This window comes from Giraffa tippelskirchi, chromosome 13 (genome assembly GCF_054371585.1).
Source record: "Giraffa tippelskirchi isolate mGirTip1 chromosome 13, T2T-mGirTip1v1.2.pri, whole genome shotgun sequence".
In the NCBI taxonomy this organism is placed as follows: Eukaryota; Metazoa; Chordata; class Mammalia; order Artiodactyla; family Giraffidae; genus Giraffa; species Giraffa tippelskirchi.
Genome location: NC_137287.1, coordinates 103,203,683 through 103,227,214, shown reverse-complemented (window position 1 = coordinate 103,227,214; position 23,532 = coordinate 103,203,683). Strand labels below are relative to the sequence as shown.

General features: G+C 48.5%; 1 protein-coding gene across 17 annotated transcripts in view; it reads left to right on the top strand.

The window, feature by feature from the left end:
• The first annotated feature begins 1,175 nt into the window (after positions 1-1,175).
• Positions 1,176-23,532, top strand: part of BCL2L1 (BCL2 like 1) — a 50,465-nt gene continuing 28,108 nt past the window's right edge. Inside the window, exons 1-3 of one of the 17 annotated variants that reach the window (XM_081559535.1) lie at positions 1,176-1,370; positions 2,394-2,513; positions 2,821-3,307. In XM_081559535.1, the coding sequence (XP_081415661.1) occupies positions 2,933-3,307 (375 nt within the window). In that variant the 5' untranslated portion in view covers positions 1,176-1,370; positions 2,394-2,513; positions 2,821-2,932. Of the gene's footprint in view, positions 1,405-2,256; positions 2,514-2,802; positions 3,497-23,532 lie in introns of those variants that run through there. The other 16 variants (XM_081559527.1, XM_081559520.1, XM_081559525.1 and 13 more) reach the window with 16 other exon arrangements.

The window sequence follows — 23,532 nt, the reverse complement described above, 5'->3', positions numbered from 1 at the left end:
GAGTGATGATCTCTGAGACTTGCCTGATGGTCCAGTGGTTAAGACTCTGTGCTCCCATTGCACGGAGCATGGGTTCAATCCCTGGTTGGGGAAGTAAAATCCCACACGTCACACAGTCAGCAGAAAAATTAATTAATTGTGATGATCTCTGTGAGGTGAACCAGGGATTAGAAAGCAGGAGTGGGAAGAGGACTTTCTATGCTCTTTGGTATATTTTTAATATCCTATTTTTAATCAACTAAATTACCACAAAATAAAACTTTTCAATGTTTAGAATCAATTCCAACTCATTCCCACGGTCAGCTTCTCAACCTCCTCTCACACCGCATTTGCCCTCCCTCAGTCACAGTGCTTCTCCTTGTTTCTGGGACATGCCAGAAGCTTCCTGCCTCAGGACACGTTGTACAAGCCATTTCCTCTGCTAAGGTTGATGTTCTCTACACTCTTTCAACCGGTTGGCATATTCTTACACTTCTGGTCTTGGGTTTTACGTCATTTCTTCAAAGAGGCCATCTCTGGCACCCTACACAAATAATTTTAAAAAATAGTTGAAAAAAAAAGTCTGTTTCCCTCACTGGGCAGAGAGGGCACCCATTTTAATGGAGCACCTCTTCCTTCACCTTCTTTATGACAATACCCTGATTTGTTTTCTTCAGAGCCCTAGTCACTATTTTAAATTACTTTGTTTGTTTTCTCAGTTGTTTACTGTCTCTCTCCATCTCAAGGGTTTAAGTCTCTATGAAAGCATGGGTCATGTCTTGTCTTGTTCCTAACTCTATTTTCAGCAACCCAAACAATAAATATTTACTGAATGTATTTATGCAGCACAGACTATGGACTTCAAAAATAACAACTCTAAAATCACCACAATAACTCAAGGAGGGAGGCTGTTTTTCACTCTTTTTAGAGTTAAGGATAATTGAGGCGTGCAGCAGTTGAGTAACTTGCCAAATCGGCAAGAGTAGAATCCCAAACACAAGGTTCTTAGCCACAAGGCAACGCTTTTTCGGTATACAAACTGATCGGTGGATTAAACCGACCAAAATGAGTGAATGGAAATGTGAATGTAAACGTTTTTTCCCTTGTGTGTTCGGAATCCTCAGATCTACCGCCAGGGGGCGCTTTCGCCCAGTTCTTGACGCCAGTTCTCCAGGCGCGCACTCCCTCTGCGTCTCGGGCTCGCGCGCGCTGCCGCGGCACCGGAAGTGACTGAGCTTGCAAGTTGCCCCGGTCTCTTCAGGGAAACTGAGGCCGGCTCGTTCGGAAGAGAGAGCGCGAGCCGTCAGCCAGGTAGGCCGGCCCCGGTCCGCGGCGCGGAACTTGGCCGCGAAGAGCGCTCGCGTCCGGAAACGACCTGGCCGATGAAGGAGGTATGTGGCCCCCCACGGCTCGCGGGGCTCGCAGGTGAGAGCACCGCCTCCCCCGTGCGTGGCAGGCGCTGCGCCCAATAGGAGCCCTCGCCGTTCTGCTTCCGTGCTACCTGGGCTCATTGATTGGCTACGCCGGGGCGGGCCGCCGAGGGCGAGACCCCACCTCCCAGAAAGGTCTAGGGGGCGCCCCTGAGGGAGAGAGGTTGCCTAGCAACGGGGCGGTGGCCAGGCGGGTACCCGGCCTAGCGCGCGGAGGAAGCCGCGAGGCCGCAGCCCACCCACCCCGGGCTCTGGAGAGGTGCAACCCCGGGCCCTTAAGCCCTCCCGGGGTGCCAAGAAGCCGGACTCGGCCTGTCCCCAGGAAAACGTAGTCTCAGCTGTGGGGGGTCTCGAGCAGGCCTCGACCCTTGTCTCTGACCCGTGGGGAGGCTCGGCGCCTCACCCTCGCCGGGTCTTTGTGCAGGGCGCCGGCGGCCATTGTGTCCGTGCGGGGAATGGAGGACCCGGCAATCCGCCACCGCCACGACCAGGGCCTTTGGGGAATTCAAAGAAAGCCAGCGGCGTTTCTGGGGGGTCTCCGGCTTTCAGCCTCCCAGAAAGGCCCGGGGATGGCCTTTCCAAAGTCAGACCGCAGATCCAAGGCAGTGTTCCTCTCCCTCTGTTTCTCATCGAAACCTTGAGCCCCGTCGAGAAGTCCCTTCAGGATTTCTTCGGAAGCCTCACCCAGGGCTGATACTGAAATAGAAAAAAACAAAAACTAAGCCTCACACCAGCCACCTCCGAGAGAGTTCTCCTAGCTCCCAGTAGGAGGCGGAGAGCCAAGGGGCGTGCAAGAGCGAGGGGGCTGGGCTCCCGGGTGGCAGGAGGCCGCGGCTGCTGAGCGGCCGCCCTCGATCGGGGCGATGGAGGAGGAAGCAAGCGAGGGGGCCGGTTCTTGAGCTTCGTAATTCCTGTGTCGCCTCCTGAGCTCTCAGTACGCCTGGTCGTATGATCTCTCCAGCCGGAGCTGCTTTTTTTTGCCAGCCGCCGCCGCGAGGCCGGTTGACTTACCGGCATCCCCGCTGCCACCTCCTCTCCCACCTATGATACAAAAGATCATCCGGGGGCTGCACCTGCCTGCCTTCGCCTGAGACGGATTTGAATGTAGGTGGTGAGGAGGTATGGGGGTGGGGGGCAGACTGCCCATGGGGGTGACTTTTCGAGGAAGACATTTCATGGAAAAGGGGGTGGCTGGTATAAAAGGGGAGGAAAAAAAGGCCAGTGTGATGATTCAGAGCCCACTGGTGCTTTCAAAATTGACTTCACTGAAGTACCTGGGAAGCTAGACCCAGATCTTCATAACAGCGTCAAAGAACCCAGTTCGAGTACCTGGAGTGGGGAATGGGATGTTGTAGGTAAATGGCTTGCATATTAATTTTTTTTTCCCCTGAAGCTCTTTCTCTTTCTCCAGAACCTTATCTTGGCTTTGGATCTTCGAAGAGAACCACTAAGCAGAGACCAGACCCAGTGAGTGAGCAGGTGTTTTGGACAATGGACTGGTGGAGCCCATCCTTATTATAAAAATGTCTCAGAGCAACCGGGAGCTGGTGGTTGACTTTCTCTCTTACAAGCTTTCCCAGAAAGGATACAGCTGGAGTCAGTTTAGTGATGTGGAAGAGAACAGAACTGAGGCCCCAGAAGGAACAGAATCAGATATGGAAACCCCCAGTGCCGTCAATGGCAACCCATCCTGGCACCTGGCAGATAGCCCTGCGGTGAATGGAGCCACTGGCCACAGCAGAAGCTTGGATGCCCGGGAAGTGATCCCCATGGCAGCGGTGAAGCAAGCCCTGAGGGAGGCCGGCGATGAGTTTGAACTGAGGTACCGACGGGCATTCAGCGACCTGACGTCTCAGCTCCACATCACCCCCGGGACAGCATATCAGAGCTTTGAACAGGTAGTGAATGAACTCTTCCGGGACGGGGTGAACTGGGGTCGCATTGTGGCCTTTTTCTCCTTCGGTGGGGCACTGTGCGTGGAAAGCGTAGACAAGGAGATGCAGGTATTGGTGAGTCGGATCGCAACTTGGATGGCCACTTACCTGAATGACCACCTAGAGCCTTGGATCCAGGAGAACGGCGGCTGGGTAAGAACCATGCCCCTTGTGTATTCCTTTTCCTTGGCTTTTGGTCAAATCCCCAACAACCTTTCCCCTGTGTCTCTGTTGTGCTGGGTGATTATTATTGTTTGTTAAGGAGACATAACTGCCCTCATTGTAACACAGAAGTTAACTGTTCTGAAATACAGATGACCTAGTCCTGTGAGGACCAGACATCTTCATTCTGGTCTTCCTCGTGACCCTACTCTGTCATACTTGTGTTCCAGTTTCTCTGCAGAAGATAACATAGACTGTGTGTTCATTTGGCCCCAAACCTTTGAGAATGCAAAGGTAACAGGTTACCCCTCACCCTGACATAATGGCTCACAACGTTAAGGGGTGGTGAGTGGAATTCCTGGAGAAGATAGTGAATATCAGTGACCCACCAGCCCCTTCAGTCTTACTCCCTTGAGATGTCAATCCTGTCCTGGGCTTCCCTCCTCCAAATCAAGTTCCCTTTATTTCAGAGTTTGCATGGCCAGGCTTTGCATCCCTCTGGCTTGGATGGCTGAGGGTTGTCTGATTTTAGGTTGTAAGCTGTGCCAGTGGGCCAGTTATGTTTGTGCTGTGCCCATGTTTATTGGCTCTAAAGCATACAACTTTTCTGTGTGGTTGGCCAGTTTGCGGAGCGCTTGCTGTGTCACACATAAGCCCAGGGACTTTGCACCTCACTGCCTGGGATTGGTTGGGGAGCTCCAGCTGTTATGCTTGTCACTTTTCTGCCAGGGCCCTGGGGCCTCTTCACTGAGCACTGTTTGCTGGCAGTGCAAGAACCGGGTCTTTGGGGCTCCTTGGGACATTGAGATTCAGTGACAGACTTCAGAAACAAACTGACACAGGTGTGAGTCCCAGCCTTGTCACTTAACTAGGTGTGTGACCTTGGACAGGCCAGTTTACCTTGAGCCTCGGGTTCTTCCACTAAAAAAATGTGGCCAACCCTCCTTGCCTTGCAGTCCTTATAAATCTTGGAGCTGATGTGAGCACAGTGACAGGAAGTTTGCTCTAGTAGTTTTTGTCAGATCCAGGTACACTTTCTGAACCCGAGTCGTGCCTCATTCCTTTGCCAGGGAAGAGAATTCCCTTGCCCTGATATCACCAAGTCAGAATGAGCTGTTGTGGAGGGATTCTTTACCTGTGGTCACTGTCAGCAGCTTTTGCTTTTCTGCAGTGAACTCAGTCATATCTTCTCGTTTATCTCCCTGCCTCAGGGAGGTGTAGGGCTTATGAGAGGTATTCATTCTGTCAGAAAATTGAGCAGGCTGTGGAAAATAAGTCATCTATTGAAGGAGCTGAGGTGGAAAGGCCCACGCACCATGGACTCAGGAATGTTAAGAATGCAATTATCCAGAGGCTGGGCCTAGGGTGTGGCAGCCACTTCAGTTTACCACTGAGCCGGGGACCTCCAGGTACACCACCCCCTGTCTTATTTCCCATTTCTTTGCAACTTCATTAACTCTTCCCACTGCCAGTTCTTGTAAAAAGCAGAGTAGAGGTCAGATGACCAGGGTGGGGCTGGGAAGGTAAAGGTGGAGGGCTTTCTTTGGCTAAGATTGACCCGACTTGAAAGCCTTTCAGTAAATGAACTCCCTGGGGGAATAAATGATTAAATAGTTCCTGTTGGTTTGTGTGATGACCTCTCTTATTCCCTCCTGCTTTGATTCTCTTTAGGGGCAAATATTTATTTAACTTACTACTGGAGGGACAGGATTCCAACATTTCTGACACACCCTCTGAGGCCTAAGTAGAGACTTGGGCCATTTACCCCTCACTGTTATCTCTGGCTGGTGGTCCTAATACCATGTGGGTTGTGGCCAACTGTTAACAAAAGGCAGCGTGGGAGAGATTCCTGGCCTGCCAGCCAGTGTCTAAGAGGGCCACCTGGACCAGAGAGTTGTTAGTCACCCAGTGTCGCGTGTGGAAAGAGTTCTTCAACACAGCAAAACTGGGCAAGATCATTAGATCACCACTGGATTGACATTCCATCTTCTGCTGTCTCTTTGCCCAAGAGTTATCAGAGCCCATTGGACAGCATACCATATGTTACTTCCTCTTGGTGGACAGAGGGGATGTGTGCAGAAGAGCCAGTTATGTCAGAACCATTTCTGGGCACATGTTCTTCACAAGGCCAGGAGGTAGAGAACATGTGACATTGGGATCCTTTGGGTAGAAGGTACCCACCCACTTCCTCTCAGGGACCATTCTATTTGAGCTGCACACTGGCTGCTGCAGTGGCATCTCATAGCCTTCCTGGAGGCTGTGCCTGGGGGATCCATGAATGTAAGAATTATAGACCCTTCCACTCTGGGATATGCTCTAAATTTAGCATCCTTGCAGGAAAGGAAAAGGAAATGTGCTTTTACGGAGTATATCTTATGCATGAGGCATTGTATTAGGTCTTTTACTTATGCAGCCAAAATTCGCTGAGCATTTTCTATGAGGCAGGCATGTGCTAGGTATTGGCTGTAAGCCAGACATGGTACTTTCTCTCATGGAAATGACATGCTATTTCATATACTCCACACAATAACTTTCTAAGTTAGGTAGGTTTATGCTCAGTTTATATGTGAAGTTCCTGGTAGCTTAAATGACTGGCCCCAAGTATTCTTCAGCCAGTTAAGTGACTGAATGAGAGGTTACCCCAGGTGGGCCTGACTCCAAAGCCTATAATCTCTTTCTCTCCATATCACATTGTTTTAGGAGTAATAATGTGAGCCAGAGACGTTGTTGGGCCAAGCAAAACATGCCTGTGGAGGTGTTCACTTGAGTCTGATGCTGGCCTTGTTCAGGAACTGCAGGAAGAACAGCACCTGTGTTGGCAATAGCAGGCTGCCAGAGGCATGTATGTAGCTTCTAGATTCTGTCACTGGTAAAACTCAAGTCAGTATCAGGATTTTGCCCAGTGAGAGTGGGCTTCTTGTTAATTTTTTGTTAAAACCTTCTCTGGCCCTCCCGGTAGGTAAGAATTGTGTGCATAAAGAGAGAAGATGGTCTGCTTCAGGTATGTCTACTTAATTGTGGGTGATGCCCCAAGGATTGGAATTCCTCATCTGTATAGCCACACCACTGCCTACCTAGAGTCCCCTGGCAAGATGCTGAACCTGTTTGTCTCTCTTGTCCATTCATCTCTCCCACCTGTAAAATGGACTAATGATAGCCACCTGCCATAGCTTGACTCTAGTAAATGATGTAGAACAAAGGCTCTCCTGGGCCTTAATTGTATGGTGGAGGCACTTCTTTTAATGAGTGGGCTACCTGCCTCCAAAAACTGAACTTTGCCCCCAGAGTTTCTCAAGACACAAAGCCAGCCCTTGAGATACTCAACCAGAATAGTCGAGACTGAATGTTTCTGGGGCTTTCCAATGGGAATATAGACAGTTAGGTGGTAGGACCCAGGTGGGCCAGGCCATTTTGGGATCACTGACCCTGGGAAACCCCTTAGCTTGATGGAAACACCATTGTTGAACAGTTTTTGAGGGGTGGGGGAAGAAAACATCATTTGGCCTTTCCCCAGGATGCATGGCTCTGTGGTCTTCTAGTTTCTGTAGGTTTCTTCTTGACTGTTCTGGCTTCATTGGCACTGATGTATGCTCTGCTGAAGCACCTCAGCGACCTTTGCAGATCTCAGCAGCTGTTGGCAATTCTGCGGTTTTCTTGGGGAAACCCCATTAGAAACCCCAAACGTGGAAATTTTTAGTAATCTCATTCAGGTCCCAAAGTGAGGTAGAAGTGTCTCAGGGGCTCCCCCTCAAAACACCCGGTTCTTCTGGAGTTACATTTGAAGTTGCCCTTAAAACTCCATCACCATCACAGGGTTTTCCAGGCTTCCTAGGATTGATTTCCACAATAGCCCCACAGAGCCCTTCGGCTTCTGGTAGAAAATTACCCCAGGTTTTTTTCAGGGGCCTTCAATGGAACCTGCAGGGTTTTCTTGGTTTTTGTGTGGGCTACCGGAAGGTGCAGTTGTTAGTTGTCCCTTCCCCAGCAGCTATCTGTCCTGAGGCCAGAGGCTTGAGCATCCTTCCTGGTTTTTTCCGGTGCCCTCAGCCTTCCACCACAGGGCTTTCTTTCAGCAGCCATGATTTTGTCTGGGTTTACCATGGATAGATTTAGGGGTAATTCCCAGTGAGCTGCTCTTCGTAGGAAACATAATCTCCTACTGCCTTAATTAGCAGGGCTCTGTCCCCACCCCCAACCTCCAACCTAATTCCGTGGAGTCCTCCCCAAGGACTCCCTCTCTTTTCTTTGAAGGAGTCAGTCTGCTCCTGGATCTGCTTCTTTTCTGTCTCCATGACTGACAGTCTGTCTTTCCTGTTCCCAGTTGGCAGATCTGAGTCAGACAGTCCCAGTGGGTTTTTTTGTTTAGCCTGGGGACAAGAAGATCCAGGAGACCATGATCACTGGTTTCAAATGTCTGCAGGAAGAGGGGCTAAGCCTTTTTTATTGGTATAGTACAGGAGAACTTGGATAGGTAAATCACATTGATAGAGTTTAAATTAGTATAAAGACATTTCTAACACTACCGTACCTCTATCAGGTTTAGGAGTTTCCTGAGAATAGAGTCCACATCTTGTCAATACTTGTTTAATTGGCGTTGAGCAGAGGCCTTAGGCATAGCAGGTATGTAATGAAAGAGAAGCCCACTAAATTTCTGAAGAAACAGACACTTATCAAACCAGAATAATAGTAATGGGAATTGCCCTTTATCTAATTATTCATGCATTGATTCAGATAGTGTTAATTGAGCTCCTGTTGTGTCAGGCTGTCCTAGGCACTAGTGGTACAGCATTAAATAAAATTAAGTTTCTGTGTCAGGAGCTCATATTCTAATGGGGAGAAATAGATAACATGTAATTACACACATTGTTGTTGTTTAGTCTCTAAGCTGTGTCCAACTTTTTGCGACTCCATGGACTGTAACCTGCCAGGCTCCTCTGTCAGTGGGATTTCCCAGGCAAGAATACTGGAGTGGGTTGCCATTTCCTTCTCCAGGGTGTCTTCCCAACCCAGGGATCCAACCCAGATCCCCTGCATTGGCAGGCAGAATCTTTACTTCTCAGCCACCTGGGAAGCCCCAATTATACACATACATAACATATATCAGTTGATACTAAGTGCTGTAAAGAAAATAAAGTACATTGAAGTACAAGGCATGCCTAGCAAAGGAGATAAGGCTGCAGTTTTAAAAGAGTGCCTAGGGAAGGCATCACTGAAAGGGAATATTTGAGCCAAGACTTGAAGAAGGTAAGTTGGTGGTTGATGTGGGTACCTTTAGAGAGTGTGTTATAAGCAGAGGGATGGACTCAGAAGGGAGTGTGCTGGCCAGGCTTGGATGAAAGAGAAGGCCAGTGCAGCTGGAGAAGATACAGCAAGAGGGAGAGTGGTCAGAGGTGAGAGGGGAGAGTGGGTGGGCTTGAGGGGGCAGAGTAGCCAGGGGCCTAATCTCATAGCCTGTTACAGGCCATGATGAGGACTTGACTTTGGTTGAATGAGAGGCCAGGAAAAGATCAGGAGAAGGGGTGAGTTCCACAAGTTCTGAATTACACCGGGGAGCCCAGCGAAGAGGCTGGCGCAGCAGTCAAGCGAGAAAGAAGAGTGGCTTGCATCAGGAGATAGAGGTGGAAATGGTGAAAAGGGACTAAAGAACAAGACCAGACTCACATGGTGTATTGATGGGTCCGACCACCTTGAAAGCCACATTTTCTAACCACTTAGCAATCATAGAATCAGGGCTAAGTATGCTAGATGTTCTTTGGAGATAGTCTCTTCAAATGTGGTATCCTGAATGCTCCTTCCCTCTAGCACTCTTGCTTCTGAATGATTGCACCATGTCTGGATCGAGGTCCCAGATCACCTGTGTCCTGCTCTGTGACCTTGGGCAAGCTTCTTGAACTCTCTGAACCTTAGGACAGGTATTACCTGCTTCACAAAGACCTCAAGAGATCTGCCTGAAATGCATAGAGTCTGGCAGTAGTTGGTATCGAATTCTGACCATCTTTGCACAGAGCTCGTGTCAGAGACCTATTCACAGAATCTACAGTGTCTGTTCTCCCTTGTTTGGACTCCACAGTGACCTTCTGGCACATCCTTAGGGCAGGCAGGCCCTGGCAGTTCCTGTCCTGCCAGGAGCTCTGTGGCGCTCCTTTGCCATGTTGGTCAAACACTGGTCTTTGTTAGGATTCCAGTTCTGGTTTCAAATCTGCCTCAGCTCACTGTCTCACCTTGGCCACATCACTTCTAGGCCCCAGTTTCCCATCTATAAGATGGAGGTTTGAAGTAGAGTCTAGGAATCTTACTTCTCAGTGGCCCTAGGCCTTGAGGTGGGTTCCACCATTGTGACATATTTCATGATAGTTATGCTATAGGATGGCTGTTACCAGGGATCGAACCCATGGCCCCTGCAGTGGAAGCTCCAGGTCCTAACCGCTGGACCGCCAGTAATTCCCCCCACCTTGCCTTTTTGATGCTTATAACCAACAACTGGGGAGGTGAGCAGAGGGAAATCAGGCTGAGAAAGATGAAGTGACTTGCCCATCAGGAGGAAGATGCAGGGTTTGGGCTTTCAGATCTAGATTTGACCACTTGTGTGCCGCATGACCTGGGGCAAGTCTTTTACCTTGTAAATGGCTGTAATGTGCCTTGTTCTGAAGATTCAGTGAGTTAATTTCTGTTGTATGGCTCTGCATAGTGACAGTTAGTAGCAGCAGCAACCAGCAGTCACATCCTAGGGTCTTTCAGTCACATCACCTGGCTTCCCATTTGTTACATACTGATTTTTGTAAACAGTATTTTTGCAGAAAGAAACTGCCTTTGGGACCTTCTGCTACCATGGTTTCACCCCTGATGAGACTCAGGACAAGCCAGAGCTTTAAGACTGGCTCCACACTACAGGGCTTTTTGGTCAGACTCCAGAACTCCCCTCGGAACTAGAGGTTTTTTTCTCCCTCTTCAGGAAATGCCATTGCAGTGACTTCCATGGACTGCTTCCTGTCCCAGCCCTGCAGCCGGATTCTTGCTGGCTAGAGTGTGGAAATTGGAAAGTTATATCCCTAAAGGCTCTCCCCGCGTACAAACTCCTTTTTTGCCCATGTCTCTCCCTTTCCTCTTGTCAGTTAGTTTCTTTGTTCCCTCCCTTGACCCTTCGCCTGTCTTCTCTCTCCAGCTCATGATCATCCCTTTCGGATTTAGAAAATGCATTTCCACTGAGTTCTGTCACACCTTTCCACCCACCCTTCGAGGGGGGTTGTCCAAACTCCTGGATTCTCTTCTGGCTCCACACTAAGTAGCAGTTTTAGTCTTGGACTTCCCCTAGAGGGACATGAAACCTGTCACTTGCGGTGCCCATCCATTAACCCTCAGGGGTCCCCACCCTACCCCCTGCACAGGCCTGGGACTCCTCGGAGGTTTGGCACGTAGAAATCCTATCTCTTGGAGACAATTGATAGAGGGTCGAGTGGAGCCTGCCACCCCCTCCCTGTGGTCACCTTTCAGGAGGAAGCTAAAAGATTGAAAACCTTGTTGGACAATCATCTGAGGAATGGGAGCTAGCCTGGGAGGGAATTGGAAGGCACTCAACTATGCCTCAGATCCTTTGTTCCGCTCTTGAAAGGGAAACATTCCCCTCCCTCCTCCCTGGCCACACACACGTGCCTTTGTTCCCCCAAGTCAGGCGGGGCTGGGAACACTGTGTGCTTCCAAGGAGCCTGACTGGCCTCCCCAGAGGCTGGCCTCCTGGTCAGCAGGACTGAGGTTTTTGCTTAGGAGCACCCAGCCTCATGTTCTTTCCATAGAAGAGTCTTTCTGCCAGAGGCTGAGAACTTGCCTACAAACAGCTGTCCAGGGACTTCCCTGGAACTCTTCCACGGGATGCCCATGTCCCAGGATTATACAGTCCCTCCCTCTTATTCCACTTGGTGATTAATATTATTGTTAATGTTACTATTAATGGCACCTAACATTTATCAAGTGCTTATTCTCTGCCAGGCATTGTTCACAATGCTTTACATGTATTAATTTATTCCATTCGCAGACAATATTCTGAAGTTGTTACTATTATTATCCCTGTTTTTCAAACGAGGCAAGTGATGTACAGAGATGTTAAGCAGCTCATGCCGAGTAGCACGGTTCGTAATTGGCAAGGCCTGTGAGGGTAACTTCCAAGCTCCCCCTTTTAAACACTACATTGCACCCCCTTCCCCAACTGTGTCTGAATGGTTGTTGGCATTTATCCAGTGCTTACTATGTGGCAGGGCTTTCCCCAGCTTCATTTCCGTGTTACTGTCCAACAACCTCAGCATTACTGGACAATGAGATTTGGGGGCACTCAGTAAGAAGCAGAGTCAAGATTTGAAATCATGTCTGTCTTACTCCAAGCCTGTGTTCTTTATCTCTAAACCACCTTAGAAACCCTGCAAGGTAGGTGGTGTCATCTTCACGGTAGAGTTGAGATGACTGAGTCTCAGAGAAAAGTGGCATGCTCGGAGCCTCACAGACTGGTACCAGGATGACCCGGGATTCAAACCTGAGGTGCTTGTCTTCACAACACTTGACTGCCTTAGTGGCCTGTAGCATGATGATAATTGTTTTTATGTGCAGGCTAACACATTATAATTTACGTCTTTATACACATCATTTCATAGTGAGGTGCGTGATGTGGGTATGTTCAGTCCCATTTCAGGGAGGAAACTACGGCAGGGGTCTTATCCCACAGTAAATGGCTTAGAATTCTTTTAACTCACTCTTATCGATGTTGCCTTTAGTAAGTCTGGATTCATTGCTCAGAGCTGTCCTGAGTTTTGTTTTATTTGTTAAATCAGCAAATACTGGTGCATGCTTTATTTGTGCTGAGTGCTGAGGATGCTGTGCGTACTGCAGTGAGGGGGCCTGGGTGATCTGTTTCCATGCCCCACACCTTGGGCCATGCTGGTGTTCCTCTGCCATCTGAGTCAGGCTGTGTGCAGCGCCCAGCCATCCCCTCGCTCCCAGACACACCGGGCAAGGCTCGCTACAGGATGTATTGATCGCTTTCTACAAAACCTTAGATAAAACTCTGCTCTCAGATTTGAAGCTTAGCTTAATTTCTTGCTGGTGGTGCAGCACTATGCAAATCAGCTTTCCAGTCTCATCCACACATCTGAGAGAATAGTACCAGCCCCGCCGAGTAAGCAAGGCTCAAATGAGAAAGTGAAACGCAAAAGTGTTCCTTAGTAATAATGACAGATGCTGTGTGTTGAGTGCTTGCTCTGTGCCAGGTGCTATGTTTATGCCCCTGACATAATCATCCTCTTTGGTCCTCACAACTGCTTTGGCCTGAAGATGGAGAATTCAGAGCTTCAAGAGGCTCTATAACATGTCCAAAGTGACACACCTTGTAAGAGGCAGAGCTGGGTCTTGCACTCAGCTGTATCTGATACCAAAGCCTACCCTCAAACTACAGCATCATTGCTTCTTTGCAGGCCCAGACTGGCTTATTTCACCCCGAGTACCTGGCACAGGGCCTGGGGTTGGGCACGGGCTTGGCCAGGATTTGCTCAATGAACATGAAGGGTTGTTATTATTAGATGCAGGTTAGGCTACAAAAATTGTCTCTGTCCTCAAGGGAGCAAACTCATTTAAAGCAATAGGAATAGACTCACAACCCTTGGTGAACGGCTTCAGACAAACTGTGCCAAATCTGCAGTGTAGACTCCAGAAATGGAAGAGAACAGACCCGCTGGCCGCATCCCACGGGTACCCAGACCTCTGCCAAACCAGCCCACTTCCACCATCAGCTACTCAGTTTATGACTCGGCCCAGTGGCCTCCACCCTCAGCCTGCATCATCCTGTACACCTTCTCCCTCGCCAGCTGCACCGCCAGCTCAGACACTCTGTGCCAGTAGTGGAAAGTGTCAGGAAGGAGAAAATTCACTAGAGGCTTGAATGATAGCTTTCCCAGCAGTAGGGCTTTGTGCAGTTCACACCGAGTCCTCAGTTTCCTCATCCATAATATGAAAGGTAGTAGTCATCCCTTAATGAAGATAGCAGTGGTGATCTTTTTCGCCTGGGCTTGCCTCAATCACTCTTCTCCTAGATCTGATCAGGGCTGTGTTAGCATTTAGGTCTCAACTCAAATATCACCTCTCCAGAGGCCGCCTGTGTTTACCTCCTTACTGTCTGTCTCTTGTAAAACCTAAGCTGCCAGAGTGCAGGAGTTTTGTCTCATGTTTCCTTCATCCCCAGCATCTCGCATAGTGCTTGGCACAAGGGATCCATTCAGCAAATACTGAAGGAGTGAGTGACTAGCCCACCTAGCACGGTGCCTGAATATAGTATGCTCAGTTAGGCATCATCACTACCTCTGAGCAAGATGTGGAGCATGAAGGCTTACAGTAGGTGAAAAGAATGTGGCAAGGGCAGCCTTGGTAGGTAAGAGCAGTCCAGACAGAGCTGGAGGGTGAAATGTGTAGGAAGTATTTGGGCGACAGTGAGGAGGAAGACTGGCAGAAGAGGGTCTGGGTTGTTGTAAAGCCGGTCAGGGAGAAGGGAATGGTGACTGATGGTGGGGGCCTGTGGACAGAGGGACGGGATAGTTGACGGTAGAGGTGGGCCAGTTGGGGAGAGGCCCAGCACCAGAGTGATGCAGCCAGGTCCCTAGTCATCACTGGAAGAGGATCCCTTGCCAGCCAGGGCTCAGCAGACAGAGCTGCAGGGAGAAAAAAAGCCAGAGGCACCTGTGACCTGTGGATCAGGTAGGCTGTGCTGGTTGTTATTTTGGGGCTCTGGGCCAGGTGCAGATTCAAAGGCTTGATTGAAGCCTTTTGGCAACTCTGGTCTCAGCCGGGTAAACATCACCTGTCTTCTGCCACCTGCGGCAGCAATGCCAGGAAGGTACCCTGGGCAGACCCAAAGGGGCCCAGCTTTCTTACTGCCCTCATGGCATAAGAAATCCCCCCCAGGAGAGGCCACTCCTTCCCTGCCCCGCAGCTTCCTTTCCGAAGGGCTCAGGTAGCAATAAGGTACCTCCTGTCCAAGAGGCCCCTGTGGTTCCTGCCCCTGGAAGGCAGGGGTGGGGCTTTGGGAGCCGTTGACAGCTGGGCCCAGCTGGGGGGAGGGGTCAGTTTGGGAGCAGGTGCAGATTTCAGGGAGGGCGGGGCCTGAAGGGAAGTAGGGATCTTGGTAGGCTGCAAAATTTCCCTCCCTTCCCCCACCCCCCAGTCACAGCTGGCTTCTCCAGGAACCTGATGACCTAGTTACAATGCTTAGAAATTGTTAGCTTAGCTTGCAGTTCAGAGCTGTGCCAGTCTCTCCTCTCTGAGGCTTCTTGAGTCCAAAAGGTACCCTGGCATTTCCCCTGAGGGGCATCCATGTGCAAGACATGCACCATATCACGTGTGCAGACTTCTTGTCCAAGAGAAGAAAGAACCAGTCAGGCTTCTTCCCTTCTTCGCAGGTGGGCCCCACCCCTCCCCAAGCCAGGGAGAAGACGCCCCTGCCCCTTCCTCCCCACCACCCCTGCTTCTGTCTCTCTCTGAGGGGTTAGTGAGTGGCAAATGAAGGTCACAGACTTCTTCCCTGGAGGTTTGGCAGAAACTCTTGTTGCCCTAGGGATAGCTTGAGCATACCTAACCGTAGCCTCCTTACCTTTCCTCCTCGTGCTGATGTTCAGACCTGATAAAAGAGGGTGAGGAAGAATCTGTTGGGGGCCCTGGAGGCCCCAGCCCTTCTAGGAAGCAGCTGCTCTTGGTATTCTTGATGTCTGCCTCTCCAGTGCTTCCCTGGGAGAGATCCTATCCCTGTTAGGAGCCAGATACAAAATTTGACAAACCAGTGCTGCATCCTACTTGCTCTACAGTTAGTTACTCTTGGACAAATTACTTAATCTCTCTCAGCCTTAGTTTCCTCATCTATAAAGAGGCTAAAATAATGTAGTACTTTTCTTGAAAGACTCTTTTGATCGTGAAAATATGTGATAAGATACATGGAGCACTTAGCATGGAGCCTAGCACATATAGTTACTCAGTATGACAGCTACTATTACAGCTGTTACTAGCAGATTGCCATCACAGATGATCAAGAAGTTGTGATCACAATTGGAGCTACTCTCCAAGAGCAAACTTTTAGGCTAACAGAGTGTATGGATACGCTTTGAACCAAGAGCTTGGAGATTTTAAGGTTCCTGAAGCTGGGGACCATAGCTCCTAAACCTTGTCCCTCATCTCCTCCACAAGGGCCCCCTAGTCATGCTGTACGTTGTGGGGGTTTGGCCATTGTTGCTGACTGGGCATTTGGTAATGGGGCTTATTTTCTTCGATCTTTGCCAAGTATCTCCAGAAAGGCAGGGATCTCCTCCTCCTCCTCTTTATTTACTGCTCTGTCCCTAGATCCTGCCATAGAACCTGAAACATAGAAGACTGAGGCAAGATTTAATGAGTTGAATATTTAAAGAGCATAGGAGCATGCCTAGCACATAGTAGGTGTCTGACTTGCGTCTGAATGATTAAACAGTGTTGTGGGGGCTTTGGCATTTTCCAGGGTGGCCTCACTCCTTGTTTGCTGTGTGGTTGTAAGCCTGTTGCCTCATCTGCTAGAGAAAGATAACACCCACCCTGCCTCCCTCACGTGCTAGCTGAGAGGCCCAAGGAGATGATAGATGAAAAAGCACTTTGAGAACTATAAATGTTTGGTGTTGTTGCTACTTCTTCCTTGACTGAGGTCAAACCATAACTGTCATTCATTCATTCAACCACCAAGCACTTTTTGGGTGGAAGCAATATCCTAGCTCTTTGGCTTATCTAACTTCATGAATTTGGACAAGTTACTTTACTTCTCTAAGCTTGGACATCTATAAAATGGAATTAATAATCATTTCACAGGATTGTTGGAAGAAAGACTAAGCCAGGCACTCTGAGCTTATTGAGGGTGGAAACCACATCCCATTCACTGCCATCAGTTACTACCAGGCTGAGTGTTTAGTGTCCAAGTTGATGAACATTCACAATGATGAACAGTGTATGTAAAGTGCCCTGGCACAGAGCCTGGAATGGAGTAAAAGCTCCCCAAATGCAGGGTCTTTCCTTTTCCTCTCACTGTGAAGTTTGGTCATTCATTGATTCAGCCATTGGTTGCCTTCTGCAGTCTGATTACCCAGCAAGGCCAGACCTCTGAGTAATACTCAAATGGGAAGGCGAAATGACTACTAACTCCTCACCCCTGGATGTCCTCACCCGCCTTGGCTAGACTGCTGAGTGGGAACTCTGACTGGCCAGGATCAGTGCTGCTTAAATATAAAACTGGGAGGCACCAGTGGGCCTCACCCCACGCTCACCTCTGATTCAAAACAAGAACAACTACCCCTTGTTCTACCCACTCCCTGTCTGCTACTCAGTGAGAAAAAATTTCCCTTTGCTCATAACACCCACATTCATATGGAACCCTAGGGATTACCATATCAAGGAAGTCCCCAGGGAGTCACTGAGAAATGGCCCTTCGGGGCAGGGTCCCCTGGGACTGGGTCCAGCAGCAGGTGCAGGAGGCCCCAGGCTGGTGGCTAAGTGATGAAACTGAGAGACAAGTAGGGCCAGACAAGAAGTCAGCCCAGAGGAAACTGCCTGCCTGTCCATGCAGGTGTCCAGGCACCTGGGAGCAGTTTCTGGGTCTGATTTAGTGGTGGAAGATAAGGTTCCAAATTAGTACCCCAAGCTTCAGTATGGAGAACCCGTACAACTCCAGAACAAAGTCTACACTTGGCCCCCAGGGCAGTGTCCTTTGAACCCTTCTCAAACCCCTTCAAGGTGAAAGAAGTGCTCCTGCTGGGCATCACAGCACCTCCTGCTGGAAGATCCTCAGGAACGATGGAATGGTAACCAGAGGCCTCTGCTATGTTTGGGGCATTGTACTGTGCTGGGGGCTTTTGAAGAGAGTGAGATCATTTCATTATCGAAAGTATGGGCTCTGGAGTGGGACAGAGCTGAGTTTAAATCTGGCTTCTTCACATACCAGCTGTTTGATCTTGGACTCATTCTTCTTTCTGAGCCTCAGTTCCCCTGTCTCAACAATGGAGATGATAATACCTGCTTTGTACGGTTTTTGTAGGATGAAATGAAATCATACATGTCAAGCCTGGCACAGATGTTATAGTACTTTTAATAATGAAAAAGTGAAAGTCACTCAGTAGTGTCTGACTCTGCGACCCCATGGACTGTAGCCCTCCAGGCGCCTCTGTCTGTGGAATTCTCTAGGCCAGAATACTGGAGTGAATAGCCATTCCCTTCTCCAGGGGATCTTCCCAACCCAGTGATCAAACCCAGGTCTCCTACATTGCAGGCAGTTTCTTTACCATCTGAGCCACCAGGGAAGCCCAATTTTAATAATAGCTAACATTTACAGAGCACTTATCCTTAAGTGTTTCATATGTATTCATTGAATTCTCAAACAATACCATTGAAGTAGGCATTCTTACTATAATTCTCATTTTATAGAGGAGAAAAGTGAGACATAGGGGAAGTTAAGGGGTTTGTAGAAAGTTGCTAGGTTGGTAAGGGATGAAGTGGTGATTGGAACTTCCGTCTGGCTCCAGAGCCCACAGTGTTCTACTTCTGGATAAAGAAGGCCTCATCAGTGTTGCTGCTGTTACTCTCGTATCCAGCACTGTAGCTGTCTGTGGTTTTTGGTCCATCTGCAGAATTCTGAACTCAGTGAAGCCAGCAAACTCATCTCAATCACCTTGTATCCCCAGAGACCCAACATAGTACTCATAGTACTCATTAATATTTGCCTAATGGCTGGGAATATTCCCTTTCATCATTAATCAATCAGTAGCTCTTTATCGACCATTTCCTGTAGGCTAGATTTGAGCTAAATCCTGGGAGGAATGCAAAGTACAATTCTGGCCTCTGTAAACGGAAGATTGGGTGTGTGGGTGTGGGGAGAGCATTCCACAGCACTGTGTCATTGGGCAGAAACTTCCACACAGGAGGCAGAAACAATACAGGTGGCTTGGCAATGCTGTTTTCCAAGCTGGGATTCCCACCCCTCCCTGATTGGGCCACTCCCTCCATCTGCGGAACAAGGTGACACAGATTCTTTGCTACTGCCCCAGGGCTGAAACGGCTTCTCTTGGCTCCTCTTTCTTGAGGAGGATCAGGCAACCAATTCATGGGAGCCTAGAATGACAGGGGGATCAGGTATTGGAGCTAAAAGAGTACCTTAAACAATCACTTCTTCCCAAACACTGCAGGCAGAATGGTCTTTTGGAAACCAAATTCAGATCTTGTCACATTCTTGCTTACAACCCTCCACCCACTTGGAATAAAACCCAGAGTCCTTACCAAGGCCTTCCTAAGCCCTGCACGATCTGATACTGGCTGCCTCTCCATCCTTTACCACTTCTTTTCCCTCTCTGCACTCCTAGCTTAGGGACTCCTGCTGTTCCAGGCTTAACTGTCCCTGCCGGAGGGTCTTTGCTGTTCCGTCTGCCTGGAGTGCTCTGCCCTCGGTGTTTGCCTTGCTGGTTCTTTCAGTTGACTCAGCTCACAGGTCACCTCCTCTGAGCGGTTCTCTTTGACGTTTGATCTAAAGTAGCCAAGCTATTGTACTACTTAATTACTCTCTAGTCTTTTACCTTGTATTTTTATCACAGCACCAACCTCTGTCTGAAATTTTCTTTTTGTTTACTTGATTTTTTGTCACCCTTCTACTAGAATATAAGCCCCATGATTACAAGGACTTTAGTTTGGTCATCATTTTATCTCTAGTACCTAGAACTGTTCCTTATAGGTAGTAAACATTCAGTGAATGATTTTGGAATGAATGATTGAACAAATGAACAAACCTAAGACATTGTTTTTATTTTACACATGAGAAAACTGAGTCAGCCCAGAGAAAAGCTAGTAAGAATTGTGAGGTTCTTTCAACTTAACCTTTTGAATGCTCACTAAGTACCAAGCACTCTACTTAGTGATTCATGCATTATTTTTGTCACTCATCTGTGTCATAATAAAGTGTTTGGGATGTTGTTTTTGTGTACCATTGTAGCATTTAAAAGAGAAATGGACCAAGTCATATTTTATTAGAGCCTTACTCTGTTTTACAAAAAGTTGGAAACTTAGTTGGCAACTTAGGAAAATTCATATGATCAAAAGGATAAAATAGCGAGTGGAGTCAAGGGAAAGGAAAGTATAGATAAGATGAGGGCCAGGACTAAGCTTAGTTCACAGAAGTCCTTGGAACTGAGGCCAAGTTTTTCTATGGTTCTTTATGATTGGTAAGTAAATTGTGCCCAGACTTGTGAAAACGATGGTATATTTTAAAAATCCAGTCATGTGCATGACCTTGGGATCATCCCAGACTCCATGTGATAGTCCGGGGTTTGTTGGCTCCCTTGTTCCTGGGCTAAGGCGGCGTGATGATCTCTTCCTCTTCCTTCACCAAAGGGGCCTGGCCAGCAGGGAGGAGCCTGGCCCACTCCCCAACCCTCTCTGGACCCAGCCAGCTTTGTTTCAAAGAGAAGCTTTTTCCCAGATATATTAATTGAGATATCACCATTTGAAGAGCCAGTTCTGCCCTTGAAGTTGAATTAGAAAAGATGTTATGAACATGACAAAGAGATCTTGAGAAAACCAACAATAAATGCTAAACGCCAAATAAGAGCAATACTTCACAGAAGAGGTGAGTTTTGTGCTGGGACTTACTGCAGAGACAGGGAAAAAAGGGGCTGGTGTGCCACATGACCTCAGTTGTGCAGACTGGGATGGACTCTCAAGGAGGGAGAGACCCATAGGAGTGGCAGTCTGTTTTGGAGTGTGTCTGGAAGGGTTGCTTATTAGGGAATAAAGACAGAAAGGTCAGCTGAAGCCACACTTGTGGGAGAGTCTGAGGTCCTCCTCAGCAGTCCTAGTATCCCAATGTATGAGTTATTGCCAGGTATGGATGCCCATCTTGGCCACCCGTCAGTCCACTGATTCCCAGGTAGCAATGCCAGCATCTGGAATGAGAGCCAGGACCTGACAGCAGAGGATTAAGTGTGAGGTCCTTGTCAGTTTAGCCCTTGGCCATTGCAGGTGCATTCATTCATTTGTTGATTCAGCAGATGTTTATTGAGCACCAGTACATGCCAGACCTGTGCTAAGGGCCAGGGATGCTGTGATGAACAGAACAGTCAAGGACACTGCTTTCATAGAACTATTATGTTAGCTGGGAAGCCAGCTACCCCAAGAAACAAATAAGATGATTTCAGATGAAAATGAGACTGAGTAATGCAGTCTCAGGGAATCTAGGGAAGCAACATTAGATGAGGAGGTCAAGAAGGCCTCTCTGAGAAGGTGACTTTTGACCGGAGTGTAGATAAAGGAGAAAGCCAGCCTGAGGAGATCTGAAGCAAAGATTTTGCAAACAGAAAAGCAAGGCAGGTTAAACTTGGCTCGTCCAGGCTTTGGGCCCATGCATATATTCAGCTCTAACACTGGTGGGCCCAGTGTGGGCATTACTTTCCCTTTGTGGTATTGGTATTTCACTCCGACCCAAAGGGAGTAATGGCAACCACCACTTACTGAGCACCTTTCCCCAATCAGGCACTCTGTGTCCATTGTCTTGTTTATTCTCCTACCCAGCCTGGGTGATGAATGGGCTGTTAGCCCCTGTTTCTTTTCCATGAGGAAGTTGAGGTTGAGAGAGATGAAGTTCCATGCCCAGTGTCGTGCAGCTTGGACATGGTGGAACCTGGGTTCAGCTCCAGCATGGTCTGGCTCCAAACCCAGGCTTCTTTCCAGGGCTCCACCCTTGAATAAGTGAAGCATTGTTAGTTCGGGATGTGCAGAAAGCTGCTGAGCAAAAGGAGAGTTAGGACAGTATCCTGTCATGACGGTCTTGAAGGACACCTACTGTCCTGTCACCTGCGAGGACTCTTTTTGCTCAACTGCAGGAGGATGCCTCCAGAGCCTGGGGTTACTGTTGGCCTTTGCCAGAGGCATGTTCGGGCTTAGCCAGCTGAGTAGCCTCCAGTTTCCTGCTTTTACCATCTCAGCTGCTGGTCAGGAGGTTTGGGAAGGTGACATCATCTAGCTGAATCAGCTGCTGCTTCTAGACACATTAACGGGAACTGAAAGTCATTGCCCCTTCCTTCCCACTCCGCAAGTCTCTTCAGAACAAGACTGGGTTACAGACATTCCACCTGTCTGCAGGGTGTTAGCTGAAACAGTGCTCCCCACTTTTAAAGAGTTGGAAGGTGCATTTTCCTGGACAAAAGTGTCCTCAAGGCTTCTCAAGCTAAAAGAACTGTGCCCTTGAGGTGTAGGATTCACAGGAGGGCCGCTCTCCTCCACCTTCATTTAGCCCTGTGACTTTGACAGGAACTCCTGACCCTTCTCATCTCCTTTGCCCAAGTCCAGGGCTCAGGTCCAGTGCTGTAGGATGGGCAAACAAATGTTATTTGTGGACTTTGACCTTAAGGCATTTAACATCAGGTCAAGGGGACAAAAGACAGCTGATATTTTAGAGCCGAGCATCCACTACACTATGATCTATTGGATATCTTCCATTGACCCAGTGACTGAAAAGGAAGAAAATAGAGAAAAAGAAAAATAATAAAAAGATGGGTCAGTGGCAGGCGAGTGGGACAATAAGCTTACTTGTTCTGTGACTTTGCCTCTCTCAGCTTCGCCGTTCTCATGTGTAAAATGGAAGTCACCAGGGTATGTGACTCCTTTGATCATTGAAATATTACATAACACAGGTACAGCGTTCAGCAGTGCACTTAGCACCCAGGGAGTACTCAGTGAATGGTAGCCCTGTAGACAGGTCCTCAAAAGAAGGCCATTGAGCCAGTTTGGAAACTGGGCGTTGGAGTCTGGCTAGGCTATGGATGGATGCTGGCTCGAAGCAGACTGCTGTAGAATCTTGACAGGTGACTTTACCTCTTAGCGCCTCCGTTTTCTTCTCTGTAAAATTTGGGTACTGCTCGAACCTGCTTCATTAGGACTGTTGAGGGGGTTAATGAGGTGCTTTATTCATAAGGGAAACTGCTGAGGAAGTCCCCAGCATGTGCTGTCACTGTTTCTCATTTGGCAGGAGAACTTAGCCTGGTTAAAGGCCAGCAGTGGGAGGTGAGAGGGCAGAGCTATTGCTCATTCCCTCTCCCACCTGGACAGCTCTACAGCCACCTCCCTGCTTCTGCCCTTGTGTTCCGCAACCCCCCCATCTATTATCCAAGTAGCAGCCACGATCCTTCTAAAGTAGAGATCAGATCCTGTCATTCTTCAGTTCAGAACCCTCCCATTCTGAACCGATGAGTGACTCTTCATTCATGAGAATAAAAACCACCATGTGTATAGTGCAGGGACAGTCCCCTAGACTCATTCCTAATCAGAAGTAGCCCTTTTCCAGCTCCTGTGTCCCACTGTGTATGTGCGTGTGTGCAGGCACAAGTAGATGACACAGCGGTGATACTCTGCAACCAGGACATTTCATAATAGGGAAGGACGTTGACCACTGCCTTGGGGTACCAAAGGTCATCTTGGCTGAGAAAACTAAGGACACTCAGGCCTTCCTCCCTTCTGAATCTGAGTCATTTCCTGAGAGATGTTGGTCATTCATTCATTTGTTCATTAATAAATATTTTTGAGTGGCTGCCATGTGTTAGGCATTGAGTAATAGGTTGGGCATATGGTATTAAACAAACCAAAGTCCCTGTATTCACTGTATGAGCAAGAGTGGGAGCATGAGACCAGTGAGAAGCTGGGCAGGTGATGAGGGTGGTTTGAACGAGGGTGGAGGCGTGGTCAAAGTGGTGAGCTGTGGTCAGTGTGTCAGTATAATTTGAAAGTCAGGTCCACTGGATCTGCTAACGATTGGATAAGGGGTGTATGAGAGAGAAAAGAGTCTGGGTTTTTGGCCTGAGCAACTGGAAGGAGCTTGTTGCTGTTTATTGAGAAGACGAAGACGATGTCATGGCCAGTAGTTTCTTGCGAGGGCTGCCTGCATGCAGGGCCTCGTTTGTTTACTATTTGACTTTTGAGCAAGTGTTTAAGTTTACCAAGCCTGTACTTGGCATATA